The 26,782-nt window shown below is 40.1% G+C and overlaps 1 protein-coding gene across 1 annotated transcript in view; it reads right to left on the bottom strand.

Annotated features, from left to right (window-relative positions):
- The window catches only part of LOC124172753, a 33,286-nt gene extending 13,525 nt beyond the window's left edge, over positions 1 to 19,761 (bottom strand). Inside the window, exons 1-4 of the mRNA XM_046552240.1 lie at positions 19,723 to 19,761; positions 17,387 to 17,533; positions 10,489 to 10,795; positions 5,807 to 5,967 (exon numbers count right to left, since the gene is read on the bottom strand). Of these exons, the coding sequence (XP_046408196.1) occupies positions 5,807 to 5,967; positions 10,489 to 10,795; positions 17,387 to 17,533; positions 19,723 to 19,761 (654 nt within the window). The remainder of the gene's footprint in view (positions 1 to 5,806; positions 5,968 to 10,488; positions 10,796 to 17,386; positions 17,534 to 19,722) is intronic.
- Between the last annotated feature and the right edge of the window lie 7,021 nt (positions 19,762 to 26,782).

The following is a 26,782-nucleotide window of genomic DNA, read 5'->3' as shown; positions in this document are numbered from 1 at the left end:
AGGAACATTCCAACCATAGGCAGTTTTAATAGATGATTAATTATTATGAGATGTTTCCCTAAGCTCTGTGCCTCATGCATGCATTGGTAATCTCAGACGATGTAAAACTCCCATCTACTCGTATAGAAACTAGGTCCCAGTGAAGTCACGTGGAGTGGCATTGTATGGGCGCCAATCTGGCCTTTTTCAAATGAGGATAAAAATTGACCATTGGCATTCGTTTAAACTGGGATTTGATTTCACAATCCGCTTTTTCATCAGGTGTATATTTATTTTTAGATTTTCTTCCAGTGAGGTGTACCTAAACATAAATGTCAAGAATTCCGTGATTTGTATTTTACTTCAAATTTGTTATTGGTATTAATGATTTTGGACATTAAGGAAGTAAAGACGTTCTCAGGGTTCATTAATGATTATAAAATGCAATTAGTCCTGCTACTGAAAATGAATTACTTTCCCTGCTATTACGAGAAAAGTTGTCGTCCTTTTTTGTTTCATTTGATCCAGAAAAGGGATTTTCAATTTTTTCCCCCTTTCAACTAAAATACTTGTGTTTTATGTTTCCCTTGGTAATTTTGGAAGACACGAGAGGGACGGGGTGTGCTTATCCATCACAGTTACATTCGTAAAAATCATCACCAACCTCTGTCAATAGGGTAGTTTCCTTTCAAGGAGGAGGTTTCTATACGAGGGTTGCCCGGGAAATAATGCAACACAATAGGGTCGTTTCCTTTATCAAAGAAAACAATATGCATTAATTTCGATTCGTTACCCACCATTAGTGTATTCATAATATACAAATTATTTGGCTTTAGAAATCCCAGTTTAGATGAATGGCAATGGTCAATTTTATCCTAATTTGAAAAAGGCCAGATTGGCGCCCATGCGATGCCACTCCACGTGACGTCACAGAGACCTAGTTTCTATACGAGTAGATTGGTGTTTTACATCGTCTGAGATTACCAATGCATGCAAGAGGCACAGAGCTCAGGGAAATAAGTCTTAATAATCACCTTTTAAAACTGGCTAAGGTCGGAAAGTTTCCCTCATTTGATAGGGTATTAATAATCCTTATTTAACACAAGCGCTACCAGCTAGCATCCTGCGTCGTATCAGCACTCAAGCCTCACCCCAAGGTCACCTCACACGCCAACAGCTGGAACCAGAAATATGTCACACGGACTTTTCCCATCATTCCTACTTAGCCATCACGTTTTTGTGGGCTTGAAAATGTTCACTTTTCATTTAATCAAAAAAAATAGATATCGTCATTCGAAAATCTGAAATGCACACTCCAGGAGTAATAATCTTTCGATTTAGACGATAAAAAAATGATAGGAAAACACCCCCTTCTCTGAGATCTGATTTGTGAGGATTTCAATTCTTTGGTGCCCTAAACCCGAGACTGATAGCCTCCTCAAAAGGCATGCATCAGCTTGCACGAAATTTGTGAAGTTTAGACCTCACAAAAATGAGAACTACATTAAATAACTGCGGCAAAAAGTGAGTCCGGCATGTTAAGCATAAATTATTTGGCAACGTTAATGTTAACTTTCAACTTCCAAGCAAAAAAAATCAACGGGATAAAGGATTAATGCAATTAGGAGGAAAGGTTAACGCAAATTGCAATTCAGAGTTGCATTCTGCAGGATAATAACACTTTTTGATGCCATGCATAAGTTTTTAACTCTTTTCTACCATCGCCTACGATTGGAAAACCTTTTCAGTGCTATGAGTAGCATTAGAATACTTTAAACCTCTCTGATGCCCAACCGGGTTAGGTTAGTCTCTAGATTATGTCAAGAAGAATGGAGAAGAGGAAGTGGATGTATAGGAGGGGGAACAACGAAGTGCTGGATATGGTGGGTGAGGAGAGACAGCTTTTAGATGATATACGGAGGAGACAGAAGGTATGGATGGAACGAGTACTTAAGAGGGGATGGGATGTTGAAAACAGTGTTGTAGGGAAGAATGTTAGGAGGAACGATAAGGTGCTGGACATGGTGGGTTAAGAGACGCAGCTTCTATATGATATACGGAGGAGACAGAAGGTATGGATGGAGGGAGTACTTAGTAGGAAGGGGATGCTGAAAACAGTGTTATAGAAGGTAGAACATTAGTACGAACGACGAAGTGCTAGACATGGTGGGAGAGGATGGGCATCTCTTAGATGAGATACGGAGGACACAGAGGGTATGGATGGAGCGAGTACTTAGCGGGGAGGGGATGTTGAAAATAGTGTTATCAAGGGAAAAATGTTAGGAAGAACGACGAAGTGCTGGACATGGTGGGTGAGGAGAGGTAGCTTCTAGATGAGATACGGAAGAGACAGAAGGTATGGATGGAGGGAGTACGTAGCAGGGAGGGGATGTTGAAAACAGTATTATAGAGGGTAGAATGTTAGAAGAAACTATGAAGTGCTGGACATGGTGGGTGAGGAGAGGCAGGTTTTAGATGAGATACGGAGGAGACAGAAGGTATGGATGGAGCGAGTGCTGAGCTGGTAGGGGATGTTGAAAACAGTGTTATATAGGGTAGAATGTTAAGGAAAAGAGGGAGGGGAAGGAAAAGAATAGGATTTTTAGATAGATTGAAAGAGAGTAGGCCTTACAGTGCATTGAAGAAGGCAGCGCTGGAAGGAAAGGGAGGCTCCCAGATCACTTCTTTAGTACTCCATGGAAACCTACCTTAATCGGTAGAATACTATAATGATAATACATGAATTCGCATATCCAATGGGAATTTGCCTCTCCTCAAAGACATCATAACACAAGAAATAACTCTTTTTGCTGAGATTACTTAAATAAATCAGTGTTTCACATCTTTTTCTAATCGTTGTAATGCAGCAGTACAAATTGGAGAAAAATGGGAATGTCAAATTTTTGATCGGTAAAAAAAATTTGCATTTCAAAGGGAAATTTTGCATCTTCCAAGTCATCTAAAGAAAAGAAATGAATACTTTTAGTAATTTTGGGTGTATTTGCCTGAAGTGTAGCACTTTACGGTGCAGAAACGTGGACACTTAGGAAGGAGAACGAGAGATTTGAGGCATTCAAGATGTGCGTGAGGCGAAGAATGGAGAAGGTGAAGTGGACGGAGAGGAATGACTAAGTGCTAGACATGGTGGGTAAGAAGGAGAAGCTTATAGATGAGATATGTAGGAGACAAAAGGTATGGATGGAGCGAATATTTAGCGGGGAGGGGATGTTGAAAACAGAGTTATAGAGGGAAGAACCCGGCCACGACATTCAATTTGAGAGAAACTTTTAGTTAAGGAGTGCCGATACTTCCCTAGACTACTCATGGAAGAGATAGAAAGTCAAAAAACACCATTGAATTTCAATAGAGAAGATGGATCAGGGTTCCCACTCTTGACTAAATTATAAAATTCACGTTTTTTTCCAGCTTTTCACGGTCTAAATGTCTTCAAATTCACGGTTTGTAGATAATCAATACATACAAAACATATTTCCATTGGGCATTGTGAGGAATACCAGGATTTACCCATTCACGAAATGTCATTAGTCCAGCGGATATAGTATTGAAGTTATGCCAATTTACGTATTTGCTATAATAATCGAATCGATTTTTCGGTCATACTGACATCTGTACTGTAAAATCTGCAATTCTGTTGATTTAAAATCCAGTCAATGGGTATCTACCATTTAATCCCTAGTCAACTATGCCCTTGGATGTAAAATCCTACATATTATAGCAATTCGACATATTTTAAGTAAAAGTAGATTCGATATATATCGAACGTGAGACTACGTAGAAAACATTTTTCTATTGGGCATTGTGAGGAATACCAAGATGTACACATTCGCCAAATTTCATTGGTCCAACGGGTATACTTTTCAAGTTATGCCAATTTGTGTATTTGCTGTAACAATCGAATCGATTTTTCGATCATACTGACATCTATACTGTAAAATCCGCAATGCTATTGGTTTAAAATCTAGTCTATCTACATCAGCCGCACGCTAACTACAAATTTAACAAACGCGACAGACGCAGTGAATGCAAATGCAGCAATGAACGTGCTATCTCTCTTAACGTCACATATCGTTTGCAAAATTCAGCTCCGGGTAAAGGTTGTGAGTGGGGAAATAGAGGGAATAGAGGGTCCAGGGTGCCACAGAAGTTAAGAAGTGTCTGAATTTTCGCCAGGGTTTAGAAACACTTTGGTTACCAGTCTTCCGGCTTTGGTACAGGCTTAAGGTCAATGTGTCATGGCAGCACATGGACCAATAATTGCACTTCAAAAGATGTCTCTAGATAAATCCGTGGCCATGTCTGCGCGTGGCTGACCCTGATATATGATCGAAATATCCATTTCTCTTTTAATCTGTCAATCGTAGTTCTATGATGGCAAAATCAAGATTGAGATACTTTTAAGGTCTAAGGAAATTCACGGCTTTTTCCAGGTCTTTTTCACAGTATACGAAATTCACGGCTTATTCTCGGTTTTAAGGTTTTCAAGGTAGAGTGGGAAACCTGTGGATACAGTGAGTCCTCGTTCTACGTCACCCCGTTTAACGTCATTTCGCGATAACGTCACGAAAATTTTACGACCGTGATTCGTTTATCACCCCTTCGCTTCGCGATAACGTCACGTATTTTAAATTTCGCGCGAGAAAAAAGGCGAAGTGGCAGGCGTTACAGGTTGTTTGTTTCGTGGGCGGTAATGCGGTCAGTCTATTCAAAGTGTAAAATGGTGTGTATATTGTTAATTGCGATTACGGTTTTGGCAAATTTTAGCATCAGAGACATTTCCACGAAAATGTTCAAGAGAACAATGTTCACAATAATTTTGGTTCCTGTTACTGCGACGATGTTTCAGCGATGATGATGCCCAGGCGACGCCCACCCGCCTCAATTCGCAATTAAAACCATCTCTAGGATTTCATAATCCCAGTTTGCCCGCCCTCGCTCATTTGCGCCATTTTGATTTCGCTCCTGACCGGTCCGAAAAGAAATTCTTGTGGCGAGGGTAAGGCCTATGGACCGGAGCACCGGATCCCCGGTCTGTAGCGTCTGGTAGCATTCATTGGACCGCGAAGCCGAAAAGCAAATGCGGGAAGATACAAAAATGGAGAAGGATTTACGTCACTGCTGCTATTGTCGTCGATGAAGACAGGAACTCGTATTTATGCCATAGTTTGGCATTCCCATCGTAAAAAATGCCCCAGATATGATACGGTAAAATTTTTTCGCATAGGAATTGTGAGGTCTAGGAACCGATATTCAATTTTTACATTGTTTTTATGGGATATTATGCTTCGATTAACGTCATTTCGTTTATCGTCACATTTTTCAGGAACGGTAGGTGACGTTAAACGAGGACTCACTGTACTTCCTTCACAGTGCCTGGAAAAGAGTTATCAAAGAGGGAGCCATTCAGAGAGAAGCGTCGCATGCGATTCTTGTCCTACTCGTGAACCGTTTTGTTTGAAAGCTCTCGCAGAGGTTGCGTAGGAGAATTTCAGCCGTGGAAAATAAAAAAGGCAAAATACGACTGGCACATAGTGCGACTCTTCCCAAGAGATTGAACAATCATCGCGGGAATCTCAGCGTCAGGAATTTGAAAATGCATTCGGATACGAAAACATCCGATCCGAAAGATGCGGCTCCGAAAATCAAAGATCCGATCCTAATCTGAAAAAATCCTGGATCCGTCCATCCCCAGTTATCTTACAAACAATTTAGCTTACGAACGTGGTCTCGGAACGCATCATGCTCGTATGTTCAGAACTCACCGTAATGCACAATTAGGTGCAAGAGAGAGAATCAAACTTTCACTCACCGATTTGTTCCGCAGCTTCTCGAGTTCCCAGTACCAACGCTGCAGTGCTGCCCTCTTCCTCTTCGGACCTGAAAGCCACACGTCGTCCTCGTCATCACTCCCGTGATTCAAGTCACAGCATCCCCTCTCGCACTTTGCACAGCGACCAGAGTTGGATCCACCTTCAGATAACAAAAAAACCATAACATTACTATGGGGTAGTTTCCTTCATCAAAGAAAACGACACACTTAAGGCCTGGTTACACGGTACATTAACACGTACAAGTTAATGTACGTTTGCGTGAATGATTTTGGTGGACCGGAACGGAACATGTACGAATGCATGAACCAAATTTGAACAGGTTCTATTTTCCGTGCATGCATTTGTACAACTTGGGTGGTTACACGGTGCATTTTGGCGTTCATTCTCGTGTTCATACATTTAAACATTAACCCGTACGTGTTAATGCATCGTGTAAACAGGCCTTTAAACATATTATTAATGTGAAAACACAGGAGAGAAATAATCTGGAATGTTACGCACAATTTCTTTGAGAATACGTACGCGAAGTTTCAACTTCTTCGCTCCAAAAAAATCGTTTTTGAGGTTTTGGCGAGCTTTTTTCGATTCTTTTGCCCAATGTGTGCCGTCAGCCAGTTTAACATTTGGGTTTTGTCTGCCCGCAGGTGTTCTCTTTGTCTATCTTTAAATATTGTTTAAATAAAATGTTTTAGTTGCATAAAAGTTAAACTGTTTCAAGTGGTTTCACTCCAAGCTGTCTTTTTTAAATTGAATAGGGTAGTTTCCTTCATCAAATAAAACGAAAGGCATTGATTGCGATTCGTTACCCACCATGAGTGTATTCATAATATACAAATTATTAGGTTTTAGAAATACCGGTTTAGACGAATGTTAATGGTCAATGTTAAACCTCATTTGAAAAAGGCCAGATTGGCGCCCATGCGAAGCCACTCCACTTGACGTCACAGGAACTTAATAGGATAGTTTCCTTCATCAAAGAAAACGAAAGGCATTGATTGCGAGTCGTTACCCACCATTAGTGTATTCATAATATGTAAATAATTTGGTTTTAGAAATACCTGTTTAGACAAGAGCAGGGTCCTTATATTCCCATTGCTAATGTCCTGACACGTTCCGGCTCGGGAGTGTTGCCTTGATGGACCCTTTTAACCCTCACACACCTCCCATTAAACACAACTCTTGGCACAGTCGCGCTGCCACTCGGGCTAATATGGAACTAACTGCGCTGTCGGCGGCGCTTCGAAAGCATATTGGGTCCACATCATACTCTGGACTGGCGTGGTGCTTTGCTAGTGGACTTTATGACACAACGATTGACGACGAACTCAAAGGCCTACAGCGCAACACTTGCCAAGCCCCAATGCAACATAATTAATCGTAGCGGGCGCAACTTGGTGGAAATCCATAATCGCAGGAATGGAAGGATCAACAACTTTGCTATTTCCACATCGTATTTTATTGACACCGACCATGGTTTCGTTACAGAGTAACATTATCCTGGCAAATCCCATTACAGAGTAACATTAACAATAATGTTACTCTGTAATGAAACCATGGTCCGTGTCAATAAATTTCTATGTGGAAATAGCAAAGTTGTTGATCCTTCTATTCCTGCCATAACATTACTATTGGGAAGTTTCCTTCATAAAAAAAAACGAAAGGCAATGGCTGCCATTCGTTACCCACCCAGCAGTATTGCGAATCTGAACAAAATTACCATTCTATCTAAGGTAAATTGGACATTCAAGGGGGTCTATAGGCCCCTAATCCCCCCCCCCCCCAATAGGTGCGCCACTGGCGTAGAGCAGACCTGCTAGCAGGTAGCGCTTGGCTTAGATACGGATTATTAATGCCCTATCAAACAAAGGAAACTTTCTGTCCTTAGGTAATTTTCATAGGTGATTATTAAGAGATGTTTCCCTGAGCTCTCTGCCACGATGAAATTTCCGTGAGTGATGAAATTTACAAGATAGATCAGAATTTGATGACAATGCAATTTTCTTACTCTCTTACCAGTATAAGAAAATTGCATACTTTACTTCCGGAAACAGTACTTCGTGAAATATTTAGGATTCAATCAGGGTTCACACTCTAACATGCACAGCCACGGATGCATTGTCTTCGGAAACCAGGCATTACGAGGAGCATTCGGAATAATAGTAATAATTTTATTTGCCAGCAGACACAATACACTGACATGAACAGGGCATGTATACAGGGTGTCCCATTTATCATGACCACCCGAAATAACTTTTTGTCCAGATGCAAATTCAAAAATGTGTCAAGCAAATGTCCATTATCCGTCAGGGGGATATTTTTTAATCGGCACTTCGACGGACAATGGTTGACTGAATGACTGGTGTGCATTTTACTATGTTTTCATTTTTTTCACCGTCAACGTCAGCAAGTGGAGTAGTTCCAATACTTGGGTACCTGCACTAAACGCTAGAGAATCAGTCATTTTTCATAACACTGAGTTTATGGTAATGGTCCACTGTGCTACATTTTTGAATGCGTCTTCAGGAGAGGAGGTGAATTGCCGAATAAAAAATATAGGGTGCCATTTAAAAAAGACATACCGCTGTTCATATCTTTGTAAATAACAAAGCTACAAGGAAGGCAATCATGCTGATTAATGTCCCCCTGACGACTAATGAACATTAGCTTGACACTTTTTTGAATTTGCATCTGGACAAAAAGTTATTTCGGGTGGTCAAGATAAATGGGACACCCTGTATGAGGCACGTCAAAAAAAAGTAGAGTGCAAACTCAATCACTCAAACTCACACACGTTCATCTCAATTTGTTACAAAACACAGATATTCGTCTATACTATAGAAACATTCATCAATGAGAAATAAGAATACTGCTTTTTTAAATTGAGGCTGTCACCTTTTATTCTTAATAATCAAAGTTAAGTTGTTATAGATTTTTGCATACATTGCCCTGGGCCCACTGAAATGACACTGCTTAAATACCTAAACGCCATTAGGGCAATAAAAATATAGTCTCATGTCTATGCTTGCTGCATTAATGAAAAATTTGACGCCGTAAGATCACAATGAAGACAACAAAATAAACTAAGTACTCGAGGTAACTCGATTACATCGCAGTCAATTTCTCTATCCAGAGGCTGACCCACAGCCCAAAGGACGCAATCGTTGGCTTCAACCTTAGCCGTGAGACTCTTATTCTCTGAAGCTTGTTTGTAGCATCATGCAGCGAATGAATGTTCAGACTGTCTGGAAAGTGTTTATAACCATGCAGATGCATTATCTAGTTTTCATTCTGGCATTAAGTGGCATTTGACTACAGTGCAACATCGATATAACGACACCCCACGGTGCACTAATAAACACTCGCAATAGGGAATTGTCGCTTTACCGGAGGTGGAGCAAATAATTAATAGACAATATACCTGTTGTGAACAGATATACAGGAACAGGAGTGGTGCGGCGACAGATAAACATCTATCCGATGAACGTAAGCATAAATCTAGGCGAAAGGCGATGTTTTTTTGCATCACTAAATTTCCTTACTCAAATAACGACTAACTATTCAAACAATCTATAAGCGCCGCACTGAATAAAAATCATGCAAAGCATTGTTCCGTCAATCATTATATTTATCGAACGACAGTTTACCACATAAATTTGAGACTGAGCACTCCATTAACTTCGTTTCTAACAGATCGCTAGCAATTACAGAGGTTAAGGAGTCTTGATGAAAGTCTTCCGGCGGTGAAACTCTCGCTATGGCGAGAGCCAACACCGAAAGGGTCTCGTAAAAACGAATTTTTTAACATGCTTATTATAGGGTCAATTGACGGTGCATCGGCTATCACTCGTAATAGCGGGGGTGTCACTATAGCCTGTACTCGCTTTAACGAGGTTCCACTGTAATTTACTTCAATAAATATTTTTTTTAATTTTTTATCAAAAAAACTAGTAATTTTACTCAATTCAATGATAATTTTTACATCATATATCAAACGAATCGATGGGCGCTTGAATTCATCAAGCGGGTAATTAGGGGTGAGGGAACATATTTGTGTCATATTAAAGTGTACCGGGACTAGCCACGGTGATAACATTTCACGGAGTCACCCGCAATGCACAAATAGTGCGAAAAATCCACAGAGGAAAAATCATTCGCCTTGACCGGGATTCGAACCCGGATCCCTCGATTTCCGGCCGAGTGCTTTAGCCAGTTAAGCTACCGAGGCGTCATTTTCCCCTGTGGAAATTTGTGGACTATACCGGACATGGTGGTATGGACTGCCGAGCATATGATGCGACTAGCAGTCCAGGTCATGCGCATGGCGCCACAGCCGGAGAGCAAAGCCCGAACTTTGAACACTAGTCCGGTATATAGTCCACAAATTTCCACAGGGGAGTATGACGCCTCGGTAGCTTAACTGGCTAAAGCACTCGGCCGGAAATCGAGGGATCCGGGTTCGAATCCCGGTCAAGGCGAATGATTTTTCCTCTATGGATTTTTCGCAATATTTGTGTCACGTGTGTTCAAATATTTGGTCCATAAGTTGCTAAAAAAAAAAGCAAAAAAAAAAGCAAAAAAAAAAAAACACTCAAAATGTCATTGAAATGGGCCGAATGGGTGAATACCGGCCTCAGTCTTCGGCTGAATAAACCATGGTTACCTTGGGGCTTTTTGGTACGCCTCCGAATGCGAGGCACCGTGGGTGGTACGAACGGAGGTAAGGACGGCGCAGTCGGCATGCTCGGCACAGTTGGTACGCAGGGTGGCGCAGGCTGGCCGTGTCCTGCAGCCGACGGGACACTCGAGTGAGTCGTGAGAATGCCGTTGGAGGCTGTTTGGTGCGCGGCTGACGACAGCTGGACACCGGCCGCACACTCCTCTGCCGTGCCCCTCCGCTCATTGGGGAGAGTGCTGGGTCCAACCGTCCTGATGAGGCATCGTTCTCCAACCGCTTCCCCGCTCCCAGACTGCAAATATAATTTCATCATTTAAGACATCATAAGCAGAAAGACTTAATCCGTGAACAGAATAAAATACAAAGGAAGGCTGCCCATTTCATCAAAAACCGCTACGGGCGTACAGACAACGTTACCCAGATGTTAAGCGAATTAGGCTGGGAGCCGTTGGAGACTCGTAGGCTGCGCGCTAGGCTTAGATTGCTTGAACAATGGAGAATGGATATCTTTAAGAGCGACACAGAGAACATAATATTAGAGCCCCACTTTATTTCCAGGTCCGATAGAAGCGATAAATTAAGAGAGATGTTTTGCCGAACGGATAGATATGGGAATTCGTTTTTTCCCCGAACCATAAAGGACTTTAATAAACGCTAGTCGTACTATTTTTTTTAGCACTTCCTTTTTACGTGTAAACGCATGGTGTCATGACACCCCCTGCCACGCGCCTTTTTTGGCGGCTTGTGGGGTAGTATGTAGATGTAGAAATGTGTATTTGTAGTGTTCTTCGAATGAATAATAGATAAGTCACAATTAATGCAACATGGCATCATTGATATGTTCACTACCTTCCAGAAACTTCGTATTCACTCATAAGAAATAAAAATATATTTTAGAAAAAATATATTTTTAGGCCCTGTAAAATATAAAATATATAATATATTTTATATTTTACAGGGCCTCATGAGCCCTGGAGAAGAATGAAAAATAGTCTAAAACATATTCTCAGATGTACTAAATATACACACAAAATTTCATAGGAATCAATCTAGCCGTTTCGGAGGAGTTTGTCTACTGAGACACGAGAATTTTATATATTAGATATATGTTTTCATGAAGTGCAATTTGAAATGTAACCAATATACCGTAAAGCATACATGTACAGTGGCGGAAAAAATTAACGCAAAGCTCGTTGGTGTATGAGAGCGGCAAGTTCAGGAACTACAGCAGTTAAGTACACGAAATGGAAGTCAAAATTCACTCCACAGTCAACTGCCCAAATGGTTACGCAATATAGTAGTTGAATTTCAACAAATAAATAAGCGCGTAAGAATTCAATAGCCATGCAGCATTGTATGGACCTATTGATAGGTATTGCGAAGTTTTAAGATCAGAAAAATGTTTGAATTGTGCTTGCGAAGCATCAAGTCATCCATCACTGGGACTTGATCTGTGGAATCTCTGATTCGTAGCATGATACTTTACCCACTTCACCACCGGAACAATTGGGATCTAGGCAGTCTCAATGCCCAATATGTCGGCTGTGTCTACTGATGTCCCGACGAGAGTAGATCCCATTGTAGGTGAGTCGAGGGCGAAGCATACTTCGGAGAAAATGGCGAAGAATTCGTAGCTGGATCTTTTGCGCCTTGTCATACTGCGACGAGCATGATAGCCGGGAGGTAGCTGTAAACGCTAACCACTACCCCACCCTACCCGCCTCTTGAATTATGCAATATCATGGAACTATACGCGGTTTGTGAAAAGTACCGCATGAAAATTAATTAATTACAGCCAAACTAAGGCCCATTCAACGGAACCACTACTAATTCAGGGATGAATTCACCATTCCGAAGGCCGTAAAAAATACGGCATTGAAAAAGGCGGAGCAAGTTTCGTGGTATCCCCTTGTTAGATGAATTCAAGTACACTACATTGAAGGAGGCAAAAAAGTCACTAAATCATGACCATAGCTTCTGCAACATGAACTATATAAGCTTAATACTGGATGAGAACGAGAAATAATTACATCTTTTTCTTCATGCTCAACAGCTTTTGTTGTTAGTATTCGCTGGCAGACATTGCGATATCTATAGATACCTTCCTTAGTCGGACAGTAAATCAGTGCAAATGCTTCTATATGTTGTTAATTAATTAATTTACAAATGGGTTCAGGTTCTTGTGCTCAATATTAGAGATCCATACGTGTGTCCCTGCTTAGGTTGTTAGCATATATTCATAGCGTGTGCTAACTTCCTACTCGTCCCAGAACGAGGCTTGGAGAGTGGTGCCACGAGGTGGCAAGTTGAAACACTATGCAGAGGAATTCTCAAACGTTATGAATTTCTGGGTTTCTAGATTGCAGATTTGAGGTCCTGTATCAACTGTATTTAATATTGTAGGAAGCATACATATTGAGTAAAAACTTTTGGGCTATGTCGTCGCGTCTTTTTTTTTTTTTTTTTTTTTTTTTTTTTGAGTGGCCCCGAAGTTTCTCGAATGAAAATTCCCTTGAGAAAGTGACCAGCATCGTTCCGGAAGCGTCGGGGCGACCCAAAAAAAACTGACGTGGCGACAAAGCCCAAAAGTTTTTATTCAGAAAGACGGGTACCTGCAAAAGTTTTAACGAAGAAACATACATATTGTGATGGTCCGACGCCATCACAGTCTTTTTAATTTTTGATATGTACCCTTGAGAGCAGAGATGTTCGCAATTTTGGCAAGAGGGGTTTATTTTTTTGTTTTTGATATTGTCAAAAATTGTACATTATTTTTTCATGTAAAAATCACTGGGTTTGCACAAAGGTTAAGAAAAAGACTTCGCTGTTCCACAAAATAAAATATATTTGCGACCGGTTTCGATACAGCGTATCATCATCTGGCAATTACAAGTATCAGTACATAGAATTTATACCCTTGAAGGCGTTAGAGGGGCAGTGGAGTGCAGGTGGAGAAAGGGGGATGAATAGGGGAGGGGGTAAGGGAAGGGAAGGTAGGTTTGGGAAGTACGTCGCTGATGGGTCACTGCACGGGGTAGCCGAGGGTTGGTGTATGATGACGAAACATGGGGAGGGGTGTTATGGAGTGGTGAGTGGCATCCGTAATGGTTTCTCGGAAAAAACATTGAACAGTGGTGAATGGTGAGAATACAATTGCTTGTTAACTAATGTGATGCTGGGTGAGGTTTGTAATTGCCAGATGATGATACGCTGTATTGAAAGCGGTCGCAAATATATTTTATTTTGTGGAACAGCGAAGTCTTTTTCTTAACCTTTGTGCATCATGAAGGAGTTCCACCATGTTACGCCTACCACCATCGCATCACTGGGTTTATTTTTAGTGTAATGAAGTGCAAAATCAGTGCAGTGATGTTGGTCGTCTGCGTTCGAAATACCCGCTGAAAAAAAATATTTGAGTATCGAAAATGCAGACGACAGTGTGTGTGGTGCATTGTGGGAGGCAATGCCACCTATATAAGGCTTTCCCAGAGGATAGATAGAGGATTGAGGATAAGAAAGTGAAGGTTTTGAGAAGGAGAGAGCAACCTGAGTGGAGGTCGAAGCAGTCGCAGCAGGGAGTCCGCCATCGGTGTGGAGCCGAGAGAGGAAAAGGCACGAGAACACGACCCAAGGAAGCAGCGAGTTGAACCTGCACAACAGTGGTGTGCCGGGCAAAATTTTGAGTGCGGTAATCGCCGTCTCATTGACCCGCCGTCCAACGCCCAAAGTTCCTGCAGGATCCATTCCTCGCTCAACAAAAACGTCGTAAGAATTCTCGTCGCCACATGTTCCGAAAGTTCCCACAGTTTCATTTTCCATTGAGCCCCTACATTTTCCTTTGAATTGCTAACTCCCATAATTTGCCTCAGTGTTTTGCTCTCCCTTTGTCACTAAAATCCTCAGAAAGAGAAGACAAACACAATGAACTTTAAAAGAAATGATCCATTTCAGAAATTGAGTATTTCGAAGGGTTCATAATTTTATCTATTTAACCCTAATACGGGCAACATATTTTTCTGACGTAATCGGGCAAGGTGAGTCCAATGGACTCTTATAATTTTTGCTTTTAATTTAAACTATTAAACAGAGAAAAATATTACTTTTCACATCCATTTGTACATATTGTGCACTACAGAATCGTTTAACATAAAATTGATTATTATTTGTTTAACGAAAGTTTTACATTACTTATTAATTTCATACGTAGTCAAAAAGAGAGTACAGTGGACCCTTTTGACTAATTGTTTCTGTTTTCACTACATAAAACAACAAATTTTTATCGTCACATGTACATAGCGATAATTTTACATTATTTTGACAATTCAAACCAAATATTTGTAAAATGCACAATACTTTTTACATTTCGTGCAAACGGACTCACCTTGCCCGGATTTGTCGGAATTCGGGGAAAAATATTGTTTTTAAGTTATGTACTTTGATTCCGAAAAAAGTTTGAATTACTCTAATTTATAGGAAATATACAATTAGAAGAAGTAAAAAAAATTACAAAATGTTGATATTTCAATAACATAATAAAATTTTCAAAAATGTGATGCGATGAGTCCAAGAGACTCACGTTGCCCGTATTAGGGTTAAAGGTGACGGCGTGTGTTCTGGAGGGTTAATCATCTTTTCCGCGTATTTGAAGGTGATGCCGTGTGTGTTTTGGAGGGTTATTTTGTTCTGTCATTTTATTTTTTTAATAAATGTGTTTTAAAAGGACGTACAGTGAATTCCGTTTAATGGGTCCACCGGTTACTTGGGGCAGCCGCTTAATCAGGGCAGATCTTGAAGAACAGAACCCAATAGAGGAATATCCCAGAGTATTTTCCCCTTAATTGGGACAGCATTCCGCTTATTGTGCCATGAGTTGGCGACATAGACTCTATACTCGCGACGAAATTAAAAAATTTTTTTTTCAGAATACTTTTTTTTATTTTTCCTCCTTTGATTTACTCTTAAATTTCACCAATCTTCCTATTCTTGCCCCATTTTGAAAGCTCTTGTTGTTATACTATTCGCAAATAGGATAGGACTTTTATTTAATAGGACTCAGTAAAAGACATTCATTCAGCGTCACCCGAGGCTGTGAAAAATATTTTTATTTAAATTGTTGTAATTGTTAAAAATGATAATAAATTAACTAAACTCGCTCATTTGTTAATCAAATTAATGGATTAATAAACTTATGTTGCATTACAAACATTCTTTAGTCTTCTTTCCATCATTTCAACGTTTGTTTATGCCCGTATACAGGATAGTTCGCCTAATCGGGGCAGCCGCTTAATTAAAGCAAAGTGCACAAGTACCAACATGTCCCAATTAACCGGAATCTACTGTATTTCGTTTATCTTGCCAAAGTTGTCGAAACATCCTTCATCCGATCGCTTCTCGGAGTAGCTACGGGGAACCAAAACAGTGCCCTTATTTCATTGACGCGACAAAAGTCTGGTTGTGGAGGGCCATTAATCGCTCTTCGACTGTACAGTGTCATCGTCCGTCACGGCCAAGCAGCAATACCTTTGCACTGAATTGTTGAGGCCTTTACTTTGTAGAATTCCATATTTAATGTTTGGAAGGAAATTTCTTAGCTTTTCTACAAAAAACACACACTTTATTGCCGACTAGTTTCGGTTACACTGTACCATTTTCAAGACTAGTGAAAATGTCTAGTCTTGAAAATGGTACAGTGTAACCGAAACTAGTCGGCAATAAAGTGTGTGTTTTTTGTAGAAAAGCTAAGAAATTTCCTTCCAAACATTATATACAGCAATACCTTTATTTAGTGGGACCCCGACTCACCATCCCCGGTTAAATCCCGTGGGGAAGGCAAATTGGCACGAACCAAGGAGAGAGAGGGGATGGATCGGAACCACTACAATATTCAGAAACGCAGTAATCGATATTCGAGCAAATAATAACTTCTTTGAGACCTCATCACTTGAATTTCAACTCTTTATGTGCCCAAACCAAAGATGCAGTCATTCGTCTCCCTCCTTTATCGTGGCGATCATGACAGTGACGTGCAGAGGCACGACCATTACATCAGTAACAAAATCTGTTTCCACGTATTTTACTGTCTGAAAACGAATTCCTAGGTAAAAATAGCAACTGTAACTTCTGAGTTATTACTTTTACATTACTTATATCCCTAGTGTAATACGTACATGACATTTTGCATTTTATATCAAAATTTCAGAACTCTATGACATTTACATCAGTAAGAAAATCTGTTTCCACGTATTTTACTGTCTGAAAACGAATTCCAAGGTAAAAATAGCAACTATAACTTCTGAGTTATTACTTTTACATTACTTATATCCCTATTGTAATACGTACATGTCTTTTGCATATTATATCCAAATTTCAGAACTCTATGACATTTACATCAGTAAGAAAATCTGTTTCCACGTATTTTACTGTCTGAAAACGAATTCCAAGGTAAAAATAGCAACTATAACTTCTGAGTTATTACTTTTACATCACTTACATCCCTAGTGCAGCGGTTCCCAAACTTTTTCTTTCCGCGACCCATTTTAGCTCATTCTTTTTAGCCGCGACCCCCTAAAAATGGTCGTCCAAGTTTAAGTACGTTGTTCACCATATTATTAGTATCTCGCGACCCCTTTCCGAACGGCCTACGACCCCCTTGGGGGTCGCGACCCCCACTTTGGGAACCGCTGCCCTAGTGTAATACAAACATGACATTTTACATATTATATCCAAATTTTAGACTCTTACAACGAATACTTTAGTCACATTAATATGTACATGTCATTTAGCACATGTTGTCCTAATTTCAGAACTCTACGACAAGTAGACGACGAAAAGTCTCCCTCCTTTATCGCGGCGATGATGACAGTGACGTGCAGAGGGTACTCACCTCTCTCGTCAAGAAGACGAGTTCTCCCACGCACTTCTCCCCCGACGAATCCTCTCCGTCTCCCCCTCCTCCGCCACCGCCCACCTCCCCAACAAATTCCACATCATCTGATCGACAATCCTCGGAATCCTCATGCTTGATATCCTCCTGGAAAAACAAAAGAGGACACAAGCTGTTATCTATATATTACAGTAAAACCTCTTTACATTGTTATGGAGGAGACCAAAATTTGGGCAATTTGATATATGGAGGTTCACTATAGAGAGGTTTTAGAGATAGGCACCATTTTTACATATCCTTTGGAAATGAAAGGCACTGCTGTCTTTTAAACCATTATATTTATGTGTTTAAACACACATAGATGCATGAATGAACATATATTAATTATTTAATGATAACAGAAAGTGAGCGCTATCGAATGATTTTTACCCATGATCCCATGATTCGAGAGAAAACGATGTGATCTCTCTCAATTCAACAGTCACTTAAAATGATTTGGATATCTTTTTTCTTATTTACTGTCAGGTATGCTCTCATATTGAAAAAAATGGCCACAACTAATGAGTAGATATCAACTGAAAATAAGCACGAAGAAAACCAAGATCTTAGTATGCAGCAGAAGAGAAGAAGTCAAGACCAACATTAAAATAGGGAGGCAAAAACTGATAGAGGTGGATGAATTCTGTTATTTGGGAAGCAAGATAACTAGTGACGGGAGAAGCAAGAAAGAAATTATCAGCAGAATAGCCCAAGCGAAGAGAGCATTCCGCCAAAAGAGAGACCTGCTTACAGCGGGAAACTTAAATATGGAAGTAAAGAAACAATTCATAAGAACCTACATCTGGAGTATGCTCCTATAAGGAAGTGAGGCATGGACTATGACCGCAGCGGAGAAAGCAAGGATAGAGGCCTTCGAAACGTGTGGATGACAGAAGAATGATGAAGATCAAATGAATCGACCGAGTTAGTAACGAGGAAGTCCTAAGAAGGGTAGGAGAGAAGAGAAGCCTCATGAAAACCTTAACAAGAAGACGGAACAACCTTATAGGCCACATCTTGAGACATGATGCCCTGATGAAGACAATCGTCGAGGGACAAGTGGAAGGCAAGAATTGAGAAAGAAGGCCTCGAACAAAATATATGGAACAAGTGAAGGATGTGAAAGAGAAGAAATACGTAGGAGTGAAAAGATTAGCTGATAGGAGAACTGAGTGGAGAGCTGCGTCAAACCAATCCTAGGATTGTTGACCAGTGATGATGATGATGATGGCCACAACTAATGATTAATGTTAAAATTACAGCATAAAAAGGCACATAAGAAAAAAAGAGTGATACATTTATCACTGAAAATGTCATTCCATGTACGTAATTATGGCTGCATTAATGGTCTCTGGTTGTCTCGGTACAATTTGCGGTGGTAGTTGGGCCATCTCGGGGGTGTCTCCGTGGTATGATTAGTGGAGGTTTTACAATATAAAGAGGTTCACTGCAAAGAGGTTTGCCTATAAATTTACATGTAAATCAGACGGGACCGTAGGGGTGGTATGATGTATGGAGGTTTATGATGTAAAGAGGTTCACTACATAGAGGTTTTACTATACATAGCATTTATATCAATAGCTAAATTCTAACAACATGTATCTCAGCACAGTAGAACCTCGGATAACAACCACAATCCGTTCCAGAAAGTTGGTCGTTATCCGAAATGTTCGCAATCCGAAACAATTTTCCCCATAAGAAATAAAGGAACAGAGCCCAATAGAGGAGTCCCAGAATCCCAGAGTATTCTCCGCTTAATTGGGACAGCATGCCGCTTTATTGGGCCATGAGTCGGCGACATAGACTCTATGCTCACGACGAAATTAAAATTTTTTTGTTTTCAGAATACTATTTTTTTTTCTCCTATGATTTACTCTTATTTTTCACAAATGTTCCTATTCTTGCCCTACTTTGAAAGCTCTTGTTGTTGTACTATCCGCAAGAGGATAGGACTTTTCTTTAATAACACTAATTGTAAGTAAAACACATTCATTCGGCATCGCCCGAGGTTGTGAAAAATATTTTTAACTAAATTGTTATAATTCTTAAAACTGATAATAATTTAATAAAGCTCACTGATTTATCAATCAAAGTATGAAATGGTTTAATAAACTTATGTTACGTTATAAACATTCTTTAGTCTTCTTTCTATCATTTCAACCTTTCTTTAAGCCCATATACAGGATAGTTCGCCTAATTGGGGCAAAATGCACAAGTCCCGATATGTCCCAATTAACCGGAATCTACTGTATTAGATTGTATTACTTGTAGACCTACTATTGTAGACATTGTATTACGTTGTATCCATTTGGGATCACAGCACCAATCACAAACATGGCCGCTACGCATCTGTTCGCCAACCGAAATTTTTATCAAAATCAAAATAGGCTGCTCATTACTGCCCGCTTCATTGTCCTCCTCCCATCAATCGTCACACCAACATCCAACTCAAAATTGAGTGTTACAAAGTAAACCCCCATAATCTATCTTTGGTTCTAAGCTATAAACATATCTTTAGTACATATTAAGGAAAAATCTAGATGCATTAACTAAAATTAAGTACAGTGTGTCCCAAAAAGAATGACCCTATTTTAAATAAATTTATTTATTAGGAAGAAGGGCTTAACATCAAAATAGTGTATACTAAATTACTCACAAAAGACAAAAGTTTATAAAAAGCCATCATAAATGTTCAATATGTCCTCTATTGGCTACGCGGACGACATCTAGCCGATAGCTGAATTCATCCCAAACTGAGTGTAAGATGTCTTCTGCCACTGAAGCTACAGCGGCTGATATTCATGTGTATTGTTCATCAATTTCACGAGGTAAGGGAGGAACGTAAACACGCCGTATAACATTTCAAAAAAGGAAAAAAATCGCATGGTGTTATATCTGGGGGCCTAGGAGGCCAAGAGTGTAAAGCCTGCTCTCCCGGTCCTGTAAGTCATCTTCAGCGAGACTGGCTGCACCTTATTGTTAGACCAATGGTCTAAGGGTTGCACGCTCCACATCAGCCCTCGCGGTGACATTCAGCGGATTTTTCTAAAACTCTAAACAATGCCGATCACATCTGGCGCTGTTTCGCTTGCCTAGTGGCATTTGTTTCAATATTATTACGAGTTAAAATCGGGTCATTCTTTTTGGGACACACTGTATTTATAATAATTTAAAATCTGAAACGTTGCAAATTCTGGAAAATAGCCTGGGAAGTCTTCGTACATCCCACCCCAAATGGGCTGGCAGTAAAATGGGTTAATACTTATAGGATGTCCTTCCGCTACAGGGGCGCAGCTAGGAATTAAATATTAAACGAAATAAAAATTAAACAAGTAAGCTAATTACAATTTCAAATCAAACGTAAATTGAAAACAAACCTATTACCTTTGGAACAATCTCCATTTTTAACAAATTATACAGTCATTATACGTTCGACGAAATGATGCCAAGTGAGTTTAATTTCTAATTGACAACGAAAACGGATCAATATCAGTCAGAACGGAATTTATCAGAACAGAGAGAAGGTAAGATAAAGGTCCAGACGGTATAAATAAATCAGTGATCGGAAAAGTATTGGAAAAATGCAAGCTAGGGCGCAGCTAGGAATTATGGCTAATGGGGGAGGGGGGGTTTAGTGCAACTAATACTCGGCTGTTTGGGGGTATGGACTACCCTCCAGGATAAGCAGTAGGTGCGAGATTAATACATTGCGGAATTTTAAAGATAAACGGTTCAAAATGGTGAGTTTTACGGCTTTCTGAGAGATATTTTATTAATTCCTACACTATTTTATTGGTAATATCTATCCAATTAGTAGTAGTATTGATTGTTCACTGCAGCATCACGTAGTTACTTGGAAGAATTGTCTTTTCTGGTGTGTTAATTCATTTGGAATTCTTGTTAGGTAATTATTCTCCTGTTATAATGCTATTAGACCTCGCGTAAAGTTATGGTATCTACTGTCGGCAAAGTGGCTATTGGATGGGTTTTAGTAATTGGTGCCGGACTGTTATCAAGCGAGGGAGCGAATGAGGGGGGCCAACTTCGGAGAGTATCCCGAGAGTTAACGCAAGAAGTCGGTGCCTCATCGTAGACCGCAGGCTCCTTTCCTGCGTTCGCAGATCTAAAAATATTTCATCACTTCTCCAAAAGTTGGTAACATCGATTTGCTCAACGCCGACGAGGCGCCAAATAAGGGACAAGTCGTCTCACTACGCACCATTTTTTACCTTCTACCATCTTCCGATTTATATTATCAAAGATGAACGCCCTCCTAGCAGCACACGCGGGATGAATTTTGCTGAATTCGAGGCGTGGGAGGGGGAGAATCGAGCGGGGAGGGGACGGGATCGGCTAGCAGCTCTTGTATCCGCGACGCTGCGTGGGCGTTGGAATAGGTATTTTCTTCGCGGGCGCGGACTCAAATTAAGCATTTTGTTGCTAAACGGTGGCAGATAAGTCGAAATGCACGAAATTTTTGCTCAGAAAGGGCAGTAACTCGGCAAAATCTATATGGAATGACCATAAAATATTATATTTTTCGAATTTTGACCCTCCCCCCCTAAATTGCATTTGAGCGAGGGTCAGGGGTTCACGTAGAGGTCTCAAAATTTTCAGGCCTTATTTTTGATCGGTCCCACAACTTTTTTTCATTGGGCCAGATGGATTTGAAAAAAATCGATTTTTGCGATCCGCCCTAATGTACAATCGTATGACGGCATCATGTCATCGTAAATGCATTCACACCAACATCCAACTCAAAATTAAGTGTTACAAAGTAAAGCCCCATAATCTATCTTTGGTTCTAAGCTATAAACATATCTTTAGTATTAAGGAAAATTATAGATGCATTAAGTAAAATTAACTATTTATAATAATTTAAAATCTAAAAACGAGTTAACCCCCAAACCCCCCCCCCCCCTCCTCGCTGCGCCCCTGTTCCACTACACTTCGAATGCTTCCGTCACTTTAATTCTATCATCGGATTATTGAAACATCGTTCGTATTTTTTGGAGCCAAGAGTGCCCTCGAATCGTACATTTTGAACGATTCATTCATGAACGACACATCTCTGCTTCAAGCCGATCGTGTCGAAGAAGTCCTTCATTGAACCCGATGGCCTTGAGGTCTTGCACAGCGCCTACCTAGCACGACGTGGCATTCTGTGGCGGCTTGCCCCCCAAGGACTCTCGCACGCCACCCCTTCCAAAGATTTGAAAAGAGAAAAAAATTAAATACCCATTCAATTTTGATTATGCATCAATTTAACCGTAGTGTTTTTCCAATCACATAATTCGAAAATGTAGGAATGATATGAAGCAGTAAATATACCCATCGCTCACTAAATAAAACAATTTACACACAATAAGTCAACTGGTCAACAAAACAAGGTATTCTGCAACACTGCAACACCAAGTAGACGGCAGATTATACGACCGCCGGCCGGCGCGGCGATGTCAACTCACTATGGATACTAGTGATGAGCGATATAACTGTGATTGAGTCACCGTTACTGAAAACTAGCAGTCACTGTCGGTGATTCAATATTCGAAATCACTGTGATCGGTGATTCGATCACTGGATTCGGTGAAGATAGCTCTGGCTGCTACCAAGTGATATGCGATATATCTCCACCTGTGATTGAAGAGAAGTAGCCGATCACTGCCGGTGACTAAATCACCAAATACTCGAAATCACTGCCACTGTGAATACGGTGAACTTAGCTTCTGCAGCTACCATGATGCTGCCAACAGTAAAATAAGGATGAAATATGAATAAGACATTCTGTGCGAAATATACAGCTAAATCCTTGAATTATGACGGTTTGATTATAAATATGTATAAAAAAATTATTGCCCCTTATCAATTCTTTTGCCACATCAAATGTACTTAATTATTGTAATATAAACTCGGAATCAGAACTATTCCATCAAAAAAAAATAATTTGCCTAATTTTACAATTTTCTATAAGTTTATTCGTTCCTATTGAGGAGAGCTCATTCCTAGGAATTGGGCAAAGTAGCAGGAATAGCAGCGCCACAAATCACCGATGACTTTTAAGAGTGATTCACCTCGGTGATCGCAATCACAGTTCCGCTCATCACTAATAGATACGTCGCGTCGCTCTGCGCATGCTCGGGCGGCGCCCCAAATAAGGCAATAGCTTAGACGCGTCATGGCACCAGCAGCCCCCACCGCTACTACTCTTCGTGTAACTGCTTGGGAATGGATTTGGGCGTTCTGATCTGGACAGCGCCCCGCGGCTACAAATGCGAACTTCTCGCGCTATTTTTGCGTGTTTTTCCTACACTTTCGATGCATGCGATTGAAAAAACATCCACTGCATTTATTTCATTCCATGATGGAGGTAATTAATACGGGCTTGAAGTGAATGTTTTGTATTTCCTGAGAGGAAGATTACAATCCACGCACACGAAAGCTACACCATAATTTGAACGTTTTCAGATCTTACAATTATATTAACAACGTTGCTACGATAGTGATTAACTGCAGTCCGAAAAAGAGTACCCTCTTGTGTAGCTAAAGGGAATTCCATCGGATCTTTTTATCGAGGTGCGATTTTGAGCATTGGTATCCCAGAACTCCGATGAGTGGGTACACATTGAAATTGTGTCTTAGATATTAGATAAAACCAAACTTTAACCCATAAACTTTATAAAATGTAACATTTATTCAATAGGGTAGTTTCCTTCATCAAAGAAAACGAAAGGCATTGATTGCGATTCGTTACCCACCATTAGTGTATTCATAATATACAAATTATTTGGTTTTAGAAATACCGGTTTAGACGAATGGCAATGGTCAATTTTTATGCTCATTTGAAAAAGGCCTGATTGGCGCCCATGCGATGCCACTCCACGTCACGTCACAGGGACCTAGTTTCTACACGAGAGGATAGGAGTTTTACATCGTCTGAGGTTACCAATGCATGCATGAGGCACAGAGCTCAGGGAAACATGTCTTAATAATCACCTATTAAAACTGGCTTAGGTCGGAAAGTTTTCTTCGTTTGATAAGGTATTAATAAACCTTTTTTAAGCCAAGCGCTACCAGCCAGCAAGGTACTCAGCTACCCGCTAGCATCCTGCGTCCTATCAGCGCTCAGAGCCTCGATCAAGGTCACCTCACAAGGCGGGAGGGGGAACCAGAAATGCGTCGCACGGACTTTTTCCCATCATTCCTACTTACGCGTCGCGTTTTCGCGCGCTTGAAAATTTTCACTTTTAATTTAATCGCGAAAAATAGATATCGTCACTTAAAAATCTAAAAGCGTGAAATACGTACTCCAGGAGTAATAATCTTTCGATTTAGGCAATAAAAAAATAATAGGAAACCACCCTATTGCTTAAACTTATACTTTCCAAATTATATTAAGTAATCTTCAGTTAAAAGAGCCATTTTGTAAACATAAATAGAGGGCGCCTGTCAATTTCTTTAGGATGGGAGCAAGGCTGGATTGAAAACACTTAGCTGCATCGTCAAGCTAGCATAATTGCGATTGAACGGGTGTTTAATTTTTTTTTCCTTTTTCAAATCTTTTTGAGGGGCGGCGTCCGAAAGTCTTTACATGGGCATTTCACCACTGGTGGTATTGAATACTGAATATTTTTATTATGCTTAAGGTAAAACCTATGAGAGCAAAAAAAATGGAAAATACAGGAAATGTTCTAAATCTTAATAGAAGGCATCATGACAAAAATAAGGCATTATGGAGATTATTGCTAGGCTAACAAGTAGTAGGTATTTATACAAAAAATGTAAAATATTCAATACTAATAACACAAAAATATAAGTTTTAACTTAGACAGTAATGAACACACACATACATATACACATTTATGTAGAAAGTTTTGTTAACATTACAACTTTAAGATGATAACTCTAATGAGTTGAGGAGACTGAATTGAGCCCCAGACTTCAAATAGGAGTGCAGCCTTCTTTAAAACGACTGAAGTGATTGTGACGTCTTTATAATTGGCGGCAGAGAGTTCCGGAATCTAGACGCAGTTGGATGAAAAGATTTGAAATATATATTGGTGCGGCCTTGAGGAATTTGAAGGTCAGAAACACGACGGGTGGAAATTTCAGTCACTTTTTGCGGGGGATGAATAATTCGTACAGGTGGCGAGGAGACATTTTAAAGCTTTTTTTATAATATAGATAAGTGGATACAACCAGAGGTGTGATGGTGCCAGACCGCCGTTCCGGCACTGGTTAACGAAAGACATAATAGTCAAATAATACTTTTATCAATTTTGGTGATTCAAAATTTCCAATTCATACATTCGTAGCGAAAACAAAAAATGTAAAAAATAACTTGTACTAAAAGAAACACAAAGTAGGATTTCACTTCTAAAAAATTTAAAGGAAAGTGCGTTCCGGCACTGCTAATTTCGCCATGACGACACTGGTTGCAACTCCTTAGTTACGGAGCCATGGCAACGCAGACCCTTTTTTGGATACCTTATAACAGTTACCATGAAAACGGTTTTTCTTTGGCAGCCAGTCTTTTCGAGAGTTCATATTTATAATGCTTTGGATTTAAAGGGCATTGCTTAATTAAGGTTGGACGAAAATATGCGATAATAACTTTCTGAAACAACTAATCTAGCCGTGTCAGGATGGACATTGCTGCCAACGCTTCAAAGACGATGGCATACATGTCCATCGTGACCCGGCTGATTTCCCGAGAAGACTTCATCGACAAGATTCGCCGGGAAAGCACCAGATCCTTCACAACTTATCTAATCAAAGATACCTTTTGATTAAGCTCAAAGGTTATTTCAATATTATACTAGTATTATTTACCGAAATCGCGTGAACAATAGGGTAGTTTCCTTCATCAAAGAAAACGAACAGCTCTGATTGCGATTCGTTACCCACCATTAGTGTATTCATAATATGTATATAAATTATTTTGTTTTAGAAATCCCAGTTTGGACGAATGGCAACGGTCAATTTTAACCTCATTTGAAAAAGGCCAGATTGGTGCCTATGTGATGCCACTCCACGTGACGTCACAAGGACCTAGTTTCTATACGAGTAGATAGGAGTTTTACAGCGTCTGAGATTACCAATGCATTCATGAGGCACAGAGCTCAGGGAAACATCTCTTAATAATCACTTATTAAAATTACCTAAGTTCGGAAAGTTTTCTTCGTTTGATAAGGTATTAATAATCCTAATTTAAGCCAAGCACTACCTGATATCATGGTACTCTGCTACCTGCTAGCATCCTGCGTCGTATCAGCGCTCAAAGCCTCGCCCCTTGGTCACCTCACTTGCGGCAGCGGGAACCAGAACGACGTCACACGGGACTTTTCCCATCATTCCTAC

This window comes from Ischnura elegans (assembly GCF_921293095.1).
Source record: "Ischnura elegans chromosome 13 unlocalized genomic scaffold, ioIscEleg1.1 SUPER_13_unloc_2, whole genome shotgun sequence".
In the NCBI taxonomy this organism is placed as follows: domain Eukaryota; kingdom Metazoa; phylum Arthropoda; class Insecta; order Odonata; family Coenagrionidae; genus Ischnura; species Ischnura elegans.
This window is presented reverse-complemented; position numbering and strand designations above follow the sequence as displayed.